Here is a 22,203-nt window from a genome sequence, read left to right as displayed (position 1 = left end):
TTATTGGCCCCATTTATTCTAGTGCATACAGTGTTACTAGATTAGTAAGAATATATTAGTAAGAATCTACTTTGATATACTATCTCAAGCCTGGAGCTCAGCTAAATTAAGCCACCAAGGGGTGGGGACTGTGCCTCCTTTGCGCTTGCTCGCTGAGCTCCAGTTGCTGCGCCACATATGTCCACCAGAGGCCGCTCAAACCACCCAAAGCCTAGCAGTTTCCGGGTTGCACGCTCGCGCGTGCTCACGCCTTGCTGTGCAGTCCTAAGCCCTGGCGCCCGGGCTTCTTGTAGTTCTTGGAGGGTGACCACCTCAACTCTAGCTTCTGTGGCTTGGTACGGGAGCTTTTTGGGGCAGAAGACCTCTCTCTTTTGTGGTCTCTATTTTGCACTTCTTCGTTCCGTGGGCATCAAGTAGCATATTAGCATCTCCAGAAGGAGGCCGACCCGCCTGGAGTTCGGGCTGACAGGGCCTAGGGCCAGCCGAGACGCCACTGCCGCCCAGATGTTGCGTTGGTTGATCGGGGGAGGCCGAGAACCTCAGGGCCTGGCCGAGGTAACCCGCAGGAGGATCGTCCCTACACTTGCAGAGGCCAAGTGTGCTCGAGCCGTGGTTTCTGCGGCTGCCGGGTTCCGGTGTCAGATGGTGGGGATCGGGCGGAGGCGGGGCTTCCGGGTGCGGGTGCGCGGCGCTCGCTGCGGGGGCGGTGCCTGTCTGACAGATAGACAGGGGCTTCCCGGCTTTGGGCTTCAGAGCTTGTCTATACTGCTGGACTCCTCCCAAGTTCTGAGTTAGAGACCTGTGTTCCGAGGAGCTGGTGTGGTTTCTGGACACTCATAAGGGGCTCGTAGAACGTGCACCTGCTATTTAAGCCATGTTCAGCTTTTAGAGGTTTCCAAACGTAGTGATTACAACTTTTCCTTCCAGAACTGGTTCCTGTGTTCAGTACTGATGTCTGTTCAGGGATTATAAAGTGTGATTATTTATTCAAGAAAGAGATAATTATTTTTAAATAATTTGCTTCAAATAGGACTTTTCTGATTAACTGTTTTTAATTCGTCGTTATGTGCCATCGAGTTGCTTGTGACTCATAGTGACCCTGTGTACAAATGGCCCTGAACCCTGCTCTATCCTGAGCCAGCCTTACTGTCTCTGACACACCTACCCCTATTACCCCAGTCACGGAATCAATCCATCTCATTCAGGGTCTTCCTCTCCTGCTCTGTTCCTCCACCCTCCCAAGCATGACGTCCCTCTGCAAGGACTGGTCCCGCCTTGCAACATGTCCAAAGTATGTCAGAGCTTCAGAATCCTTGCCTCCAAGGAGCAGCCTGGTTTCACCTTTAATTTGTAAATTACCCTTTTTTCTCATATTGTTCTTGTTATGTACTGACTCATAGCGACCCTATGTACAGCAGCTCGGAACTCTGCTCTGTCCTGAGCCCACCTTATTGTCTCTGACATACTTCCACCCATTATCCCAGTCACTGAGTCAGCGCATCTCATCCGAGGGTCTTCCTCTCTTGCGCTGTTCCTCCACCCTTCCAGGCGTGATGTCTTTCTCCAAGGACTGGTCCCTCCTGGCAACATTGTCAAAAGTATGTCAGCTGGACCTTCAAATCTGGATAATTGAATAGACTGTGTAAGTTTTACTTTTGAGGTGATAAGAATTAATTTTGCAATATTGGTGTCTGGACTTTGTGCCATTTGTCACACACAAAATAAGATTTGTGTGGAGTTTAATTTCTCACAGACAATGACCCATTTTAAACTTGGGTTATTGTAGGCAGACTTCTCAGCTTTAATGTCCTCACATAGTAGAGGTATATAACCTATTTTTTTTTAATTTCTCAAAGCACTAATTTTTTTAAATTTCATATTGGAAACCCTTCTGATTGTGAAAAAATTGTAAATCATCATATATGATATTGAAATAATTACATATTAGCTAGGTTATGTGATTCATCAGTTGCATTAACCCTAATTTGGTAATACCTGTCAAGATTTCATTTGGAGGAAAAGTTTTATATAGTTTTCAGATTTCTCAAATTGCCTTTATTTTCAAAATCTCTGCTAGAAGAGAGATGAGATATAAATAAAAATTAAACTTTATGGTGAAATTTTTTTTTAAAAAATGATGCTTCTTTCTTAACTGCCTCATACAAAAGCCCTTCAGTGATATAACTGCTATGAATTTGTTCTTTATCAAAATTTATAACTTTTTTAGATTTGTAAGAACTTGGGATCCAGGTTTCTTGCAAGATTTGGAGACATTTGTAATTGTCACAGCTTGAGGAGTGGATGCTACTGGTCTACAGGGTGAAGAGGCTCTGAATGATGCCATATATCCTATAAGGCACAGAAGTGCCCCAGAACAAATAATTATCTGGTGCAAAATATGTGGTACTGGAGCAAAACAGTAGGTTAGAAGTGAAGGATAAAGGTTTTAACAGGAGTTAATACTGAGTTTGACTCCAGAAATGAGGTTAATGGAACCTATCTGCAGAGTTGATGAGTGAGTTATATAAAATGTGCTTATTAATTATGACCAACATAGTGTCTGGCATATTATTTACCACATAATCCTATGTAAATATTAGCAATTATCTTGATAAGTATTATTATCTAGAGGTTGGATTAATTGACTGAATAATTTAAATCTTTTTACCCATTCCTCAAATGTATATTGAGAATCTAAAATGTGCTAAGCACTATTTTAGCCTGTATTACATTTCACTTGCAAACTAAAGTTCTGTTTCTACCAGTGCTAATTGATAAAAAATAATTTTCAAATGCTAGATTGGCACTTGGCTGAAGGTTGGTGATTTGAACCCACAAGTCTTGCCACTGGAGAAAGATGTGGTAGTCAGCTCCATAAAGATTTGCAGCACTGGGAGTGCTGGGAGAGGAAGAGGGGCAGTTCTACTCTGTGCTATGGCATATCCAGGAACTAGAATCTGCTTGATGGCAATAGATTAGGTTTCATGTTTTAATTTTTTTTTAAACATTCAGCATAATGTAATATTTTAAAAGTCTGGTTAACTCCACAATGAGGGATTTATCTTTCACTGCTCTATCAATTTCTTGTCTGTCAGATACTCCTGTAAATCTGAACATTCAGATTAAGACAGACTAGGAAGAAGGATTGGCCATCCACTTCTGAAATAGCAGGCCTCTGAAAACCCTATGTACAACAGAACACATGGAGACCAACAGAGAGGGCAACTGAGGTAGAACTTTCAAGTATGGAAATACAAAGGAAGAGGAACAGTTGTAAGCAGACACTAGTGATTGGAACATGGAATGTGAGAACCATGAATATAGAGAAATTAGATATTGTTAAGAAAGAAATGGAATGCATAAATATTGACATACTAGGCATTGGAGAGATGAGATGGACTGGCATGGGGCATTTTGAGTCAGGTGATCATATGACATATTACTCCGGAGATGAAAAGGTGAGAAAAAATGGGGTTGCTTTCATAGTTAAAAAAGTAATTTCTAGATCTGTCTTGAAGTACAACATTGTGAGTGATAGGATAATATCCATACGCTTACAAGGAAGTCCAGTGAATACCACTATCATTCAGATATATGCACCAACAACCAGAGCCAAAGAAGAAGAAATAGATGATTTCTACCAATTTTTACAGTCGAAGATTGATCAAACATGCAGTCAAGATGCATTGATAATAATGGGTGAATGTAAAAGTTGGGAACAGAGAAGAAGAATGACTAGTTGGAAAACATGGACTTGGTGACAAAAATGAAGCTGGAGATAGAATGATTGAATTTTGCACAATCAATGACTTATTCATTGCAAATATGTTTTATAAGAAACATGAATGGAGGTTATACTCATGGATTTCACCTGATGGTATGCATAGGAATCAGATTAGTTACATCTGCAAAAAGAACCGCTGGAGAAGCTCAATATCAGCTGTGAAAACTAGGCCAGGAGCTGATTGTGGAACAGACCACCAACTACTTATATGCAAGTTCAAGCTGAAGCTGAGAAAAATGAAACCGAATCCACGGGAACCAAAATATGACTTTAAGTTCATCCCACATGAATTTCAGAATCGTCTCAGGAACAGGTTTGAGGCCTTGAATACTAATGAGCGAAGACCTAATGAGTTGTGGGAGGATGTCAAATGTACCATCCAGGAAGAGTGCAAAGACAGAAGAGGAAAAAAAAAGACTAAAATGGATGTCTGAAGAAACTCAAGATTGCACGGGAGTGCAGAGAAGCCAAAGCACAAGGAAGAATTCAAGATACTAAAGAGCTGAACAGAAGATTCCAAAAGGCAGCACAGGATGACAAAGCAAAATATTACAATGAAATGTGCAAGGAGCTGGAGTTGGAAAATCAGAAGGGCCGAACTCGTTCAGCATTTCTTAAGCTCAAGGAACTGAAGAACAAATTCAAACCTCGAGTTGCTATAATCAAGGATGATTTAGGCAAAATATTAAATGATCCAAGAAGTATTAAAAGAAGATGGAAAGAATATACTGAGTCACTCTATCGAAAGGAATTGGCAGACAGAGAAGAATTTAATTTAATGAAATAACATATGAACAAGAGCCTATGGTGATGAAGGAAGAAGTTCAAGCTGCTTTGAAGTAAATAGCAAAAATAAGACCCCAGGAATAGATGGTATACCAATTGACATATTTCAGCTAACAGATGCTGCCCTGGACGTGCTCACCAAGTTGTGCCAAGAAATCTGGAGAACAACCACTTGGCCAACTGGCTGGAAGAGATCTATATTTGTTTCCATCCCAAAGAAGGGTGACCCAACAGAGTGTGGAAACTATAGAATATCATTGATTTCACATATAAGCAAGGTTCTACTGAAGATTATCCAAAAACGACTGGAACAGCACATCAGCGGCTGGGTTTAGAAGGGGTCGTGGTACTAGGGATATCGTTGCTGATGTTAGATGGATCTTAGCTGAAAGCAGGGAATACCAGAGGAATGTATATCTGTGTTTCATTGATTATGCAAAGGCGTTTGACTGTGTGGATCATAACAAACTGTGGCTGACTCTGAGAAGAATGGGAATTCTAGAACACTTGATCGTTCTAATGCAAAACCTATACTTGGACCAAGAGGCAGTCATCAGAACAGAGCAAGGAAACACTGCATGGTTCAAAATTGGGAAAGGTGTACAGCAGGGATGTGTCCTGTCTCCATACCTTTTCAACCTGTATGCAGAACAGATTTTCCGAGAGGCTGGGCTCTCTGAGGAGAAGTGTGGCCTCAGGATTGGTGGAAGATCTATCAACAATCTGCGTTATGCAAATGACACAACTCAGCTTGCTGAAACTGAGGAGGACCTCATGCACTTGCTGCAGAGGGCCAAGGACTGCAGCTATCAGTATATATTGAGGCTGAATGTCAAGAAGACAAGGATTCTCACCACTGGACCAATTGGTAGCATCAGGATGGATGGTGAAGAGATTGAGATTGTTCACAGCTTTAGTTTGCTTAGCTCCACAGTCAACACTCTTGGCACCAGCAGCCAGGAAATAAAAAAAAAGTATTGCGATGGGAAAGTCTGCTGTTAGGGACCTCTCCAGGTTACTGAAGAGCAATGGTGTCACTCTGGAGACTAAGCGTCTGATACAGGCTATGGTCTTTGCAATCACTTGTTATGCATCAGAGAGTTGGACAATGACTAGGGAGAATAGAAGGAAAATTGATGCCTTTAGGCGGTGGTGCTGGAGAAAAGTATTGAATATACCATGGACTGCCAAGAAAACAAACAGATTCATCCTAGAGAGGGTTAAACCAGGCTGCTCCTTGGAGGCAAGGATTCTGAGGCTCCGTCTAACATACTTTGGACATGTTGTGATGAGAGACCGGTCCTTGGAGAGGGGTATCATGCTTGGGAGGGTGGAGGGACAAAGCAGGAGGGGAAGACCCTTTGTGAGGTAGATTGATTCAGTGACAGAGGTAATCAGGATGGGTGTGTCAGAGGCAGTGCGTTTGGCACACGATAGAGCAGGACTTAGGGTTGTTGTACATAGGGTCGCTAAGAGTTGAAAGGGACTCAACAGCACCTAACAACAACTGTTATTTTTAAATTATATCATGCAGTTAGTTGCATTCTAACATCTTTTTTCAAAACGAATTTTCTTTCTTTCTCTCTTTTCCCCCCTATATCAGAAATCTCCTTTACAGACAATAGGTGAAGAACAAGTGCATAACCCCTACACTGAACTGATTGTACTGAAAGCTCATCATGATATTGTACGATTTCTGGTGCAGTTAGATGAGTACAGGTAAGAACCTCTAGTTGCCTGATCGATACTGCTTGGAAAGAGTTTTGGGGAAATTTTCATTTAAACAAAGGACTTAAAAATCTTCAAAATCAGAGTCTATTCTTATAAATTTCAGAACTCCGATCAGGAGTGACAGTTGTTTTAGAACTCTGATCATTAGTATACTTGAGTAGAAATTGGATAGCTATTATTTTGACTGGAAAGTAAAGTAAAATTTAACCTGAATTTGTTATTATTAATAAAGTATTTTTAATTATACATTAATCTGCACTTCCTTACTAGCCTTGTGTTGTCTTGTGCTTAATTTATCTATTAGAAGAGGTGGAAATATACTGGTCTTAGTCTATAGTCCTAGTTTCATACTAATTTGCCAATTATCTATTTATTAAGCCCTAATTTACCTATGTACTTTTAGTTTATTTCATGTATCACAGATATGTTACATGTATATTTGCTGCTGTTGTGGGTCTCACTCACATTGGTTAAGGACATAGTATAACGTCCACCTTGGTTTTCTAAGACTGTAAATCTCTGTGGAAACAGACCGCCTCATCTTTCTCTTGAAGAGCTGCTGATAGGTTCATATGATTTACTTTCTAGTTAGAAGCCAAATGTCTTAGCTACAGAACCACCAGAGCTCCTGAGGTCACTCCTGTTGTTGTTATTGTGTGCCATTGAGTCAGAACTGACTGCTAGCTGACTTGCTAGTGGATTTTCAGAGGCAGTAAACCATGTGAGAGGAGATTGCCCATCTTTCTCCTGAGAAGCAGCTGGTGAATGCGAACCACTTCCCTTTGCACTGGGAGCACAATTTTGAAAGAAAGCCCTAGTGATCTATTTTTGAAAAATCAGTGGCTGAAAACCATGTGGAGCACATGTCTGCTTTGACACTCACAGGTCACAATGAGTTAGAGTTGACTCAATGGTAACTAGTACTGGTTTAAGGAATCCTAAAAGGATTTATTACCAGTAAAGTTAAATTTGAAAATTTACCATATACTTTCAGAATGTAATCTTTGAATTTTTTTACATAGATTAACTATTAAATTTCATTTTTGTTGCTGTCTATTCTGTGTGAATAGCACCTACTCAACATTCCCACCTCCAAAGAGCACTGTAGCTGTACCCTCTTCATGACATAGCTGTTCGTTCTCTTGGCCATCTGTGGAATGTTCAGTGCTCTTCCTCCAACACCACAGCTCAAAGACATCAATTCTTTTTCTGTCATCTATATTCATTGTCCAGGTCTCTGATGCATAGCTAGTAATCAGAAAGACCATGGCCTGAATCAGATGCACCTTAATCCTCAAATTGACTCACTTCTCATAATTTGGAAAGGGCCCTAACTGCCTATTTTCCCAGTGCATTGCATCTCCTTATTTCCTGACTGCTGGTTCCAAGGATGCTAATTGTGGATCCAAGCAAGATTAAGCTGTTGACAGTTTCAGTCTCCTCCCCATCCATCATGACACTGCCTCTTGGTCCAGTGATAAGAATCTTTGTTTTCTTGATATTGAGACACAATCCATACTGAAGGCTGCATTCTTCGATCTTCTGTAACAAGTGCTTCAAGTCCTCCTCACTTTCAGTAAGTAAGGTTGTGTCATATGCATGACACAGGTTATTGATGAGCCTCCAATCCTGCTGCACCATTAGGACATGATGTTGGGAATGGTGGAGGGTCAGTGAAGGAGAGGAAGATCCTCTGCCAGGTGGATTGATACAGTGACTGCTGCAACGGGCTCTTGTGTGTCAGAAAGTATGAGGATAGCACAGGACAGGACTGGGTTTAGATCATTTGTTCCTAGGGTCGCTGAGTCATACTTGACAACACCTTACAAAAGCAGCAACATCTTGTGTGAAATGCCCTCTTGATCATACTTACTACATGTTGTTATTGTTGTTATGTGCCGTCAACCCTATGTATAACAGCCCTAAACCCTGCTCTGTCCTGTGCCAATTGCACTCTCTGACACTCCCATTCTCATTACCCCAGTCACTGAATCAATCCACCTCATAAAGGGCCTTCCCCTCCTGTGCTGTCCCTCCACCTTCCCAAGCATGATGTCCCTCTCCAAGGACCGGTCCCTCCTTACAACACATCCAAAGTATGTTAGATGGAGTCTCAGAATCCTTGCCTCCAAAGAGCTGCCCAGTTTAACCCTCTCCAGGATGAATCTGTTTGTTTTCCTAGCAGTCCATGGTACCCTCAATACTCTTCTCCAGCACCACATCTCAAAGGCATCAATTCTCCTTCTATCCTCCTTAGTCACTGTCCAACTCTCTGATGCCTAACAAGTGATTTCAAAGACCATGGCCTGTATCAGATGCACCTTAGTCTCCAGAGAGACATCATTGCTCTTCAGTACTTTGGAGAGGTCCCTAACCGCAGATAGTTGGAAGAATTTATAGACAGAGCTGCCTAATACAAGAATGGTTAAATAAATAGTAATAGATACTTGATTACATTTTCCCCACAGTGGCAGTAATCTCTATTTACTTTATTTAGCGATTTATTACGTTTATATGTTAGTTATCTAGTACTCTGTAAAGCATCACTTCAATCTAAGTGATTTTAAACCACAACTATTTCTTTAGCTTATTATTTGATGGAATTGAAGTTTTGGCTAGCTTAGACATGTGGGTCTGTTTTTCCTGGCCCAGGTTCCACTGCTCTTGTCTAACTCACTTGTGCATCTACAGTTAGTAAATCAGCTGGGTCTGGCTGGTTCACTGTGCACTAGTCTGGGAAGAGTGTCTGTAAGCTCTGTCTGCTTAAGCTCAGGTACCTACTCATATAGTGATGACAGAATGAGCAAAAGAGCAAACCCCAGTGTACACATGCTTTTCAAGTCTTAGCTTATGTAATAATTGCTCCTTTTGTATTATCCAAAGCATGTCAGAAGGTGAACAGCTCTTTGGTGGATGAGTAAATAAACACCAGAGTACTATGTCAATGGTGGTGAATATTGGGAGAATGTTTTGCTGTCACTCATCATCATCCCCTTGCTATTAAAAGTTGATTTTAACTCATAGTAGAATTGCCTAATAAGGTTTACAAGGCTGTAATGCAGATTACCCTATCTTTCTTAGATGAAGTGGCTAATGGATTCAAACTACTGATCTTTGTCAGCAACCAAGCACATAACCACTATGTCACTATGGCGTCTTCTTTCTGCTAGAGATGAGATGAATTGATACTGTGACTGGGGTAATGGACATGGGTGAGACAGAGATAGTGAGATAAGCTTAGGTTAGGGCAAGGTTCAGGGCCATTATTCATAGAGTTCCTATGTGTTTCAGGCTACTTGATGGCACATAACAACAATGTGACTTTATGAATCATATTTCATGCTTTGTACTCAAGTCCCTACTTTATCAAAATTTATATGTGATTTGTGTGTTTAAAAGTTGGCCTTTTCCCCCCTCCTATTTGTGGTAATAGTGATTTTAGAAAATAAACCTGAAACACTTTTAATCAGTCTGTTGGTTAATTCTGCAAGTTAATGTAAAATAGTAATAATAATTTTAAAAGTCATTCTTAAAAAGAAGGACATAGGAAAACATGGAAGCTACTTAAATATTTATTATAGATATAATTAAAAGTTCAACATTTTATTCTTTAGTAGTTTAGAATGATATCTACCATTGCATGTGTGTCATGCATTATTAAATTAGATAAATTATCTTTACATTTTAAAAATTAATTTTATACTCTTATACTTTTTGTGTTTTCATTTAGTTTTTGTAGGCATTATATTCTGAGTTTTTTGGTCAGCTGTTGTAATCCAGACTTCACGCTTCAGGTCTTTAGATAATATCATCTTATTGAGAATTTTGCAGAAGGATTTTCTTGTTTTCTCGGTGGCTCAGCTAAAATCAGTGAGTGGAAAATTTTCTTAGATTGGTTTTTGAAGATACCAAATAAATCCTGTCTAACCTAACAGACAGCTGCCTTTTCTTTTCTTCTTTAGTATTTTTTGAACATGAAGTGAGGGTCATATTGATTGGAAGATCACTAAAGAAGGCTAAGCCTCAGCAAGAGTCTTCCAAAAAATGGACTGTGCTAAAATTGCATGTAATACTCTAGCATTTTACACATTAAACTAAACTGACTTCATAACACATTTTAAAAATAGTCTTCTCTGTTGCTCATTTGACCATTCCTTGCTCCTCCAGGAAACAGACAAGGTTATGTAGGATAGTGATCATGACTGGAAAAGCATCAGGTGACCCATGAAGAGCCACGCTGGAGAGCAAAATGTCCCTGTAGGATGACTGGCAAAGCTGTACAGTAACACAAAGCTAAACAAACTCAGTACAGCTTGAGAGTTCACAAAAAACAAGCAATATTCACCATCTTTAGAGAAAATGTTCTTAAGTTAACATACTAACATGTTATTTATTCTGAAATAGTAACATTAAAACAATAGAAATCAGTACTCAAAATGCTGCCTGGGTTCTCTGTGTAGATGATATGAAAATAGACTTAATCATCCAGAAGGAAGCAGGACTTGAAAAAGAGCTGTCGTGGAGTGGGATGACAGTCCCTGCCAGTGCAACAAGCAGCCCTGGAGCAGAGTGCCCTGTAGAGGAGTCCTGTGTGGAGTGGACATAACTAGGGGTTTTTATTCCACCACCTTGAGGATTCACCTAAGAACATATCCCTAACTTCCATCACTTACTTGACTTAAGTACTGGAGCCACCTGAGACAGTATGACTTAAAAATTGGAATGGACCCTATTAAGGTTAATGGCTGGAAAGAATCAGCCATACTCCTCCCAGTTGGACAGCCAATCCTCTATACTTTTGTGTCTTTCATACCAGTATAATTGTAAATTGAGTTACTTTTAAATTGTTGGAATGAAACTTACATAGTCCATGCCTTCAAGGAGGAAGCTTTTTTTAATTTTATACTGACTTATTTACAGAGCTTGAACACATAGTTTTTCACAAAAGATGCTTTCCATTTCCTTCAGCCCCCCACCCATCAAATGGTGTAGCCCTGTGATTAATACCTCACCTCACCCCTGCCCATCCTCACCCCTCTGCTTCCTCCATCCTCCCCCTCTTTGGGAAACTTTAAAAAAGCTGAAAGAAGTATAAATAATATCAGCTAATCTTGGTTAGCTTAAAGAAATTAATATAGTTTTCAGAGATGTTAAAGCACTTGCATCTGGAGAAATCCTTTCAGAAGCCACAATACAAAATAGATTCTCAAGCTAGCCATCTGAGAATTGGTTAAATGTTTAAATCTAGTATCACATTGATTTTACTGTTGTTGTCGTTGTTGTTCTTATTATGTGATGTTTAGTTGCCTGCACCTCATAGCAACCCTATGTTCAATAGCCCTAAACCCTGCCTTATCCTGTGCCAATCATATTATCTCTGATACACCTATCCCCATTACCCTAGTCACTGAATCAATCAATCCGTGTCATCAGGGGTTTTCCTTTCCTGCACTGTCCCTCCACCCTCCCAAGCATGACATCCCTCTCCAAGGACTGATTCTGTCTTGCAACACGTCCAAAGTATGTCAGATGAAGCCTCAGAATCCTTGCCTCCAAGAAGCAACCTGGATGGCTTTACTAAGATAAATTTATTACTGTAAATCACACACACACACACACACACACACAGAGAGAGAGAGAGAGAGAGAGAGAATCTATCTTTTTGTACATACGCACACATACATAACAGATTGTAAGGTGCACACATACATAACAGATTGTGAGGATGGTAAAGGATAGGGCAAGGTTCACATCCATTGTTTATACAGTTGGTGTGAATCCTAGTCAACTTGATGGCACCTAAAACACTTACATATATATATATATATACACACACACACACACATATACACACACATACACACACACACACACACACACACACACACACACACACACACACATATTGTTCTTGTTGTGTACGGTTGAGTTGGAACCAACTCAGAGCTGACTACTAGCAGGTTTTCAGAGATAGTAAATTGCACAACAGGAGATTGCCATCTTTTTCCCATTGAGTAGCTGGTGGATTCGTGACTTTTGGTTGGCAGCATCACTCCTTATTTCTAAGCCATCAGAACTGTGTGTGTGTGTGTGTGTGCATAATATTTACAATATGATGGATTAGTGGTAAAGAGTTGAGCTGCCAACCCAAAGGTAACTGGCTGGAATCCATCAGTTGCTCCGCAGGAGAAAGGTAGTAATTTTCTTCCCATGCCAATTATTGCTTCTGAAAACCTGCTGGAGGATCAGCTATGCGCTGACTCTGACTGGACATCACATAGCAACATATATATAATCTGTTAAAATCCATGAATTTGTTTATATTATTTTAGATAGTGTTTTAAATCAGGTAAAGGAATGATGACACTATTGCTGTATATGCTACTCATTCTCCTTCCGATTTCCACTTCTAATTTTATTGACCTGGTGCTTATTTTAGAGATGTTGCTGAATTTTGCTTAATTGGCCAAGATATTTTAAGATTTGAGAGAATTACAATAGTTAGTGGAATTGTAATTGCTACTTCATGCAGCAGTATATAATCAGGTTTTGCAGGTACCTAACAGTACTTCTTAGCAGCCCTGTTGTGTTACATGATGGGCTTCTAAACAGAAGGACAACAACCCGAATCAACCATATACTGCAGCTCCTCGTGTCATGATTTACAGCCTGCCCCAAAACCCCAGTGGAAGGTCTCCATAAGTAGTGGACTTGAGGGTGGCGAGTTTGCTTTTTTGGATTCATTTTTAATAATATCTTCATTTCTGTTCTGTCATCTTGATACTGAAATTCTGTAATTTGTAAGTAAAATTAGGTTTGATTGCTCATAAAGTACCCATATTAAGGAATCAGAAAGGATTGCCTTGAATTATCTTTAAAATATAGCGTTAAAAATGCATGTAACAATCAGAGTAATAATAAGGGTAGTAATTGTTATGTATCACAATATATCATATAGCATTCACTTCGTGAGGTTATAATTTTTTTTATGTTGACATAGCATATTTTGAGAATTGTGTAAGTCACAGTATCACTAGTGAGAATTAGAACTCAGAATGTGTGTGTATTATCTTTTTTGTTTGGATTATTCGTCTACCTTCCCCTTCTCATTCTTGTTAACTTTCCAAGATTGATGCATTTTTTAAAAATTTATTATTAATTTCGAGTAGGGGAGCGTGTTTGCTATTCTGAAAGAAAGAAAAGAGAGCTTGAGTGAGGAGAAGCAGCTGAAATATAGATGTTTTCTAAATCCTTGGTTATGGATTACTTAGTTCATCCTGGTGCACTTAGCTTGGCTGTTGGAGTTGCTTGTGGTATGTGCCTGGGCTGGGGCCTCCATGTACGCTTTGGAATGAGCCCCAGAAACTTGATGAACAAGATAGAGACTGGGACTGAAGCTAGCATCTTAGGAGAAAGTGGGGAATACAAAATGATTCTTGTGGTTCGGAATGATTTAAAGATGGGAAAAGGGAAAGTTGCCGCTCAGTGCTCTCATGCTGCTGTCTCTGCTTACAAACAAATTCAAAGAAGAAACCCTGAATTGCTCAAAGAATGGGAGTACTGCGGCCAGCCCAAAGTGGTAGTCAAAGCCCCTGATGAAGAAACGTTGGTTGAATTACTGACCCATGCCAAAATGCTAGGACTGACTGTAAGTTTAATCTAAGATGCTGGACGTACTCAGATTGCACCAGGCTCTCGGACTGTCTTGGGAATTGGTCCTGGACCAGCAGTCCTTATTGACAAAGTCACTGGTCACCTAAAACTTTACTAACTGGAATTTTGTGTGATGGGATGATTCCTCCACTTCTAGTCATTCTAACAAATTATGCCGACTCTTCCAGTACACTTAATATGAAAATAAAGTCCATTCCCATTTTTTTCTGTTAAAAAATTTATTATTAATTTCAATGAAAATTTACAGTGACTTTGGATTTCCATTCATTCATTGTTGTACTTTTCTCCCCTCCGAACCCTCCCCCCTAGTACACTACTGTCTTGGAAAAGTAAAAGAAAAATTCTTTTATTGTTTTACAATCCCTCCTCCCAGGTCCACTCCACTATACAGCCTTCACTCTGGACTCCCATCATGACAAAAATACATAATCACATATCCCTTTTAAACGGTTTTCTCCCTCATCTGTTTCAATGCAGTATACATTATTGAACCCATCTTTCTTAGTCTCCCCCCAACCCCGATGTCAGTCCTGTTTTTACAACAGTGGCACTATGCAGTATTTGTCCTTTTGTGACTGAGATACTTCACTCAGCATGATGTCCTCCAGGGTCACCCATTTTTAATAATATTGCAAGAGTTCCTTGTTTTTCAATGCAACATAGTATTCCATTGTGTGAATATACCACAGTTTCTGTATCCATTCATTTGTTGATGGGCAGTTAGGTTGTTTCCAACTCCTTGCTAATGTGAACAAAGCTGCAATAAACATGTGTGTGCATATATCTGCTTGTCAGTTATGGTCTCTTTGGGGTATATTCCCAGTAGTGGAATTGCTGGGTCAAATGGAATCTCTATTTGCAACTTTTTGAGAACGTGCCATACCACCTTCCACAGTGGTGCCATTCCAATGCTACACAGTAGTAGCATTCCAGTGCTACCTTCCACAGTAGCACCATTTTACACTTCCACCAACAGTGAATAAGGGTTCCAGTTCCTCCACAGCCTTGCCAGCATTTGTTGCTTGCTGTTCTGTTAAATTTTGCTATTCTGACTGGGGTGAGATGATATCTCATAGTTGTTTTGATTTGTATCTCTCTTAGAGCTAGGGATTTTGAACATTTCTTCATGTGCATGTTAGCCATCTGAATGTCTTCTTTGGTGAAGTGTCTGTTCATATCTTGTACCCATTTTTCTATTGGATTATTTACCTTTATCTTGTGGTGGTGCTCAAGTATTTTATAAATTCTGGATATAAGTCCCTTATCTGACATATTTTTATCACATACTTTTTCCCAGTCTGTGGCTTCCCTTTTTACCCTGTTGGAGAAGTTTTTGGATGTGCTTAAGGATTTGACTCCCTCACAAGGAACAGTCTCATTTAACTATAGGCATAGAGCAGTAGTAGTTGATTATATAAATTACAATATATATGAATGAAGCAAAATAGATACAAATTATTGTTTGCAAACCAATAAAAGTGTTGTTTTATGCTGTTAAATCAGAACTGACACATTAACGTGACCCTCCAGGTGGTTTTCAGAGACAGTAAATTGCCACGCCAAAGGAACATGCGATGTCCACTCCCTACCATGAGCATACCAGAGCTAACTTTGGGAAAATGTGCTGTCAGGAACCTCTCCAAAGTACTAAAAAATCATGAAGTCAATTTGAAGACTAAAGTGCACCTGAATCCAAACCATAGTCTTTGCAATTACTTGATAGCTGAAAGTTGGACATTGAATAAGGATGATAGAAGAAGAATCCATGCCTTTGAGTTGTGGTTTTGGAGAAGAATGAAGAAATTTCATGCGCTACCAAAAAGACAAAGAAGTATGTCTCGGGAAATGTGAAGCTAGGGTGCCCCTTACACGCAAGGATAGTGAAACTTCATCTCACACACATTAGGGAAGTTGTTAGGAGGGGCCAGGCCACCCTTGGAGAAAGGTGGAAGGGAAAGACCTTGAATGAGATGAACTGACACAGTGACTGTAATGATGGGCACAGAATAGGACAAGCTTCAGATCCATTGTTCATGGTGTTGCTGAGTTATAGTTGACCTGATGGCACTTAACAATGGAATAACGTGACTTCACTCACATACTTTGGATATATTATAAGGGAAAGCCAATCTCTGAAGAAGGATAACATATTTGGTAGAGTGTCAGTTAAAGAGGAAGAGTTCAACTAAATTAATTGATATAATAGACGCAGCATTGAGCTCATGCATGACAGAGATTGTGAGGATGTTGTAGGACTGGGCAGTGCTCATAGGATCTTTGTGAGTTGGAAACCACATGACAACACCTAGGCAGCAACAAAAAATGATACTTTATGTTGGGAGTGTAGTGGTTCAATAGCCACTGATTAAAAAATTGGATAGGTTTAACCTATCAGCCACTCTTTGAGATTGAATCTGCATCTATAAAGATTAAGTCACTGCTGTTGACTAGATTCTGACTCACAGCAACCCTTTATAAGGCAGAGAGCACCAGAGGATGGACTGTCTGTGTTTCATTGACTATGCAAAGGCATTTTACTGTGTGGATTACAACAAACTGTGACTAAACTTGAAGAGAATGGAAATACCAGAACATTTGGTTGTGTTTATGTAAAACCTATGTACTAGCATCAAGAAGCAGTCCTCAGAACAGAGTGAGGAAACACTGCATTGTTCAAAATCAGGAAAGCAGTGCATCAGGGATGCTTCCTGTCTCCATACCTTCTGTCTATATGCTGAACACATCATTTGAGAGGCTGGGCTTTACGAGGAGGAATGTGACATTAGGATTGGAGGAAGATTTGTCAACAACCTGCAAAATTGTCTTGGAGAGGGTGAAACCAAGTTTCTCGTTAGAGGCTAGGATTGGAAGCTCCATCTCACATACTTTGGGTGCATGGCCCAGAGAGGACAGTCGCTGGAGAAGGACTTCCTACTTGGAAGGGTGAAAGGACAGTGTAGGAGAGAAAACTCTGGATCAGGTGGATTAACTAGGGCAATGAGGGTGAGTGTGTTGGAGTCAATGAGAGTGGTCCAGGACAGAGTAAGCTTCAGAGCTGTGTACATAGGGATGCTAAGAGTTGAGGCAGCTCGATGGCACATAACAATAACAACAGTGTCTATGCCTAGTTTGGGTATTAGGGTTGTGCTTGCTTTATAGAATGACACTTGAAGTGTTCCTTCTTTTTCTGTTTTTTTTAAATAAAGTAGAATTGGTGAATGAACCAGCTCTCTTAGGAAACCTCTCTGAATACTACATTAAATTTAGTTTAGTATACACAACAAGTAGAAAATCTCTTTAATGGAAAATTTTAGTTAACTTACAGTTTTACTTGATTTGTAGTATTATAGCAGCATTTAAAATTTAATCAGATTGTAAGAAAGTACACTTTGTTAGTTTAATATATTAGAAAATACTTGTTGATTAGTTAATTATGAGGATTTTTCTATTTTGCCATTATTTTGTTCTGATTTGATTCTTATAATGCCTTATGGTTATGTAGAACTTAAACATAGGAAGATTTATATTCAGATTTATGGGATTTACTTTTTATTATGTCCCATAAAATTATACTTTAAGTTATAAGACCTCAGAGATCCCTCACTGAAAACTCATGCTTACTGCCAGCGAGTTCATTCTGATTCATAGAGATCCTGCTTTGGTTTTCTGAGGCTGTATTCTTAATGTGAGAAGACTGCCTATTCTTTCATTTATGGAGTTGCTGGTGGATTTGAACCTTTGGAGATAGCAACACAATATGGACTGTGCCACCAGAGCACCTCCAGGGATCCCTAGGTAGTAGAAATGGCTTGCACTTGACTAATTTAAAGGTTAGTGGTTCATACTGTAGAATGAAGACCTCCTAATCTGCTTCTCAAATTGCATTATAGAAAGATGCTATGGGCAATATGTTAAAGGATCCAGAAAGCATCAAAAGAAGATAGAGAAGATACACAGAGTCACTATATCAAAAGAATTGACTGGCACTGAAAAAAATCTTAGCAAGTTTCATATGAACAAGAGCCAGTGGTAATAAAGGGAGAAATTAAAGCTGCACTGAAGGCATTGACAAAAAATGAAACCCCAGGAATCAATGAGGTACCAGTAGGCATGTTTCAGCTAACAGATGCAGCCCAGGATGTGCTCACTGGTCTATACCAGGAAATTTGGAGGACAGCTGGCTGGCCAATTGACTGGATGAGATTCATATTTGTTCCTATTTCCAAGAAAGGTGATCTAACAGAAAGTGGAAATTAATGAAAAATATCATTAAATATTACATGCAAGCAAAATACTGCTGAGGATAATTTAAAAACTCTTAAAACAGTACATAGCTAGGGAACTACTAGAAGTTCAGGCAGGGTATAGAAGAGGTCATGGCACCACTGCTAATATTAGATGGATCCTGGCTGAAAGTAAACTCCAGGAGAATGTCATGACATTTGACTGGTATAACAAGCTATGTAGCATCAGTATGGATGGTGAAGAGATTGAGATAGTTAACAGTTTTATTTTACTTGGATCCACTGTCAACACTCTTGGTAACAGCAGCCAGGAAATCAGAAGATGAATTACATTGGGAAAATCAGCTGTCAGGGACCTTTCAAGAGTACTGAAGAGCAATGATGTCAGGCTGGAGACTAAGGTGCGCCTGATCCAGGCTATAGTCTTCACAGTTACGTGCTATGCATCGGAGAATTGGACAGTGAATAGGGATGATAGAAAGAGAATTGATGCCTTTGAGCTGTGGTGCTGGAGAAGAGTGTTGAATATACCATGGACTGCTAGGAGAACAAACAGGTTTGTCCTGGAGAGGGTGAAGCCAGAATGCTCCTTGGAGTCAAGGATTTTGAAGCTGCATCTGACATACTTTGGGCATGTTGCAAGGAGGGATTGGTCCTTGTAGAGGGACATCATTTTGGGAGAGTGGAGGGATGGCACAGGAGAGGAAGACCCTCGATGAGATGGATTGATTCTGTGATTGGGGTGGTGGGAATGAGTGTGTTTAAGACGGTGAGGTTGGCACAGAATAGAGCAGCGTTTAGGGCTCTTGTACATAGCGTCACTATGAGTCGCAAGCGACTCGACGGCACATGACAACAACAACAACCACATGGCTAACACTGAGAAGAATGGACTTCCAGAACCTTTGTGCTCATATGAAACCTATATCTAGACCAAGAGGCTGTTGTGCAAACAGAGCAAGGACGTACTGGATGACTTAAAATTAAGAAAGGTATGTGTCAGGGTTGTATCTTCTCTCCATACCTATTCTGTTTGTTGAGCAAATTATTAGAGAAGCTGGGCTCTATTAAGAATAATGTAGCATCAGGATTGGAAGAAGATTCATCATTAACCTTCATTATGTAGATATCAGAACCTTGCTTGCTGTGAGTGAGGAGGACTTGAAGCACTTGCTGGAGAACAAAGAATACAGCATTCAAATAGAGATTGCATCTCAATGTCAAGAAAACAAAAATTCTTACCACTGGACTGATAGGCAGCATCATGAAAGATGGAGAAAAGATTGAAATTCTCAATGATTTCATCTTACTTGGATACACACTTAATACCCTGGTAAGTAGTGATGATGTCAGGATATGTATTATACTGAGAAAGTCTGCAGTCAGGGACCTCTCCAAATTATTGAGGAGCAATGATGTCAGAAATTATGTTTGATGTGTAAGGTACACCTGATTCAGGCCATGATATTTTCAGTCACTTGCTTTGTATTTCAGAAATAGACAAAAAGGATGGGGAGGGGGAAATTATGTCTTTGAACTGTGGTGTTGGAGAAGAGTGCTTAACATCAAATGGGCTGCTAAAAGAACAAACAAATATGCTTTGGAGAAAGTACAGCCAGAGTGCTTTTTGGAGGCAAAGATAATAAAGTTTTCATCTCCCTTACTTTGGGCATGTACTACGAGATGCTATTCCTTGGAGAAGGACATCATGCTTAGAAAGATAGAGGGTTGGCAGAGGAGAGGAAGACCCTCAACCAGGTGGATTGACAAAATGACTGCTTCAGTAGACTGGAACGTATCAGAAAGTGTGAGAATGGCACAGGATAGGACAGGGTTCAGATTTGTTGTTCATAGGTTCGCTATGAATCATACTTGACTCAAAGGTATCTAACAACAACAGTAACAATGATCTGCTTCTACAAAAAAAAAAGTCCTTCTATTGGGAAAGTCAAGGATCTCTCCAAAGTCCTGAAGAGCAATGATGTCAATTTAAAGACCTAACTCAAACCATGGTCTTTTCAGTCACTTACTGTGCATCTAAGAGCTGGACAGTGAATAAAAATGACAGAAGAATTGATGTCTTTGATTTGTGGTATTGGAGGAGAATACTGAATGCCTATCTTACAGATAGTCAAAAGAGCAAACAGAAAGGTTTTGGAGAAAATTCAACCAGGGTGCTCCTTAGAGGCAATGATGGTGAAGCTTCATCTCACATACTTTAGGCATGTTATTTTTATTTTTGAAGTTGTCGATTGCCGCCAAGTTGAACGCTACTCATAGCAACTCTATGAACAAAAGACCTAATGCCTTTCCATAATTATCATCATTTCTCCAAGTTCATAGAGTTTCCAGAGGCATGTGGTTTAGGAAGTGGATGCCACTCCTACTTCCAACTGGGAGGGGCTATTCCTTGGAAAAGGGACATTGATCCAGTGACTGCAACAGTGGGCTCACATATGTCAGAGATAATAAGGATGGTACAGGCTTGAACATGGTTCAGATCTATTATTTGATCCTTTTTTATGCTTTTGTTATTGTTGTTGATTTTCATCAAGTGGAGTATGACTTATGGAGACTCTGTGAACAAATGGCCTGAAGACTTTCTATAGCTATCATCATTTATCAAAGTTCTTAGAGTTTCCAGACGCATGTTGTTTAGGAAGTAGATGCCACTCCTAAACTTTTAGGTCATAATTAACACAAATGCATTTCCATTTTGAGATACCCACGGTAGGTGTTCAGAGAGAATCATTTTTATAACTTGAAATGGTTGTGAATGACAATTGTTATTGTAATTTGTAGCAACCTTATGAAACACAGAGTCTAACCTGCCTTGCTGTGCACCATCCTCATGATTTCTGACATTGCTGACCCCATTGTTACAGACACTGTTTCAGTCTGTTTTGTTTCCGGGCCCTCCACCTTTCTCAGCATGATGTCTTTTTCCAGGTATTGACCAGTCCTGACAAGTATATGAAGTTTCACTACCCTTTCATCTAAGGAACACCCTGGTTGAACTTCCTCAAAATTTAAAGGCAATATATATGATAGGGTATTATAGTTATCACAAGAGTCCAGAATTAAGGGTGCATAGTGGAGTGTACCGGGGGGAGGTTAGAGGGGTGCGGGGGGATTGTATGCCAAAGAAAGAATTTTTCTTTTACTTTTTCAAAGAGAGGAGCAGACTGGGCGGGGAGGGGCAGGTAGAAAAGTACAACAATGAATGAATGGAAATCCAAAATCTCTGTAAATGTTCATTAAAATTATTAAAATAAAATTTTTAAAAAAGACTACAAAAATCCTCACAACCAAACCAACAAACATCATTAAAAAAACCCAAACAACGACAAACAAACAAACAAACAAAACCCAAACTATATTTGTTGGCCTAGTGAGTAAGGAGTTGTGCTCTCATCCCCAAAGTAGGTACTTGGAATCCACTAGCTACTCTGTGACAGGAAGATGGACAATTTTTTCTTGTGAGATTTATAGCCTTTGAAAACTACTGGAAGTGGAGACTGTGAGTTGGTTTTGACTGGATCGCATTGAGTTGTTGTGGTGTTTATCCAGTTTTTGGCATTCTTGGCTTGAATGTTCATTTCTGATTTAGAAATGGCTGAGGTTATATAGTTGTTGTTGTTGTTATGTGCCGTCAAGTCACTTGCGACTCCTAGCACCCCTATGTACAACAGTCCTAAACTCTGTCCTGTGCCAATCGCACCATCTCTGACCCATCCTGATTACCCCAGTCACTGAATCAATCTACCTCATAGAGGGTCTTCCCCTCCTGCCCTGTCCCTCCACTCTCCCCAAGCATGATGTCCCTCTCCAAGGACTGGACATAACATGACCAAAGTATATCAGACGAAGCCTCAGAATCCTTGCCTCCAAGGAGCAGCCCAGTTTGACCATTTCCAGGATGAATCTGTTTGTTTTCTTAGCAGTCCATGTGGTACACTCATTCGTGCATATTAATATAGTAAT

At 39.9% G+C, this 22,203-nt stretch overlaps 1 protein-coding gene and 1 pseudogene across 1 annotated transcript in view; both read left to right on the top strand.

Annotated features, from left to right (window-relative positions):
• The first annotated feature begins 504 nt into the window (after positions 1-504).
• The window catches only part of WDR41 (WD repeat domain 41), an 82,901-nt gene continuing 61,202 nt past the window's right edge, over positions 505-22,203 (top strand). Inside the window, exons 1-2 of the mRNA XM_006889838.1 lie at positions 505-555; positions 6,174-6,289. Coding sequence (XP_006889900.1) covers positions 505-555; positions 6,174-6,289 — 167 coding nt within the window. The remainder of the gene's footprint in view (positions 556-6,173; positions 6,290-22,203) is intronic.
• On the top strand, positions 13,539-14,072 carry LOC102848955 (annotated as a pseudogene).

Source organism: Elephantulus edwardii, unplaced genomic scaffold (assembly GCF_000299155.1).
Source record: "Elephantulus edwardii isolate Elephantulus edwardi_28Jun2011 unplaced genomic scaffold, EleEdw1.0 scaffold00082, whole genome shotgun sequence".
NCBI lineage: Eukaryota > Metazoa > Chordata > Mammalia > Macroscelidea > Macroscelididae > Elephantulus > Elephantulus edwardii.
This window is presented reverse-complemented; position numbering and strand designations above follow the sequence as displayed.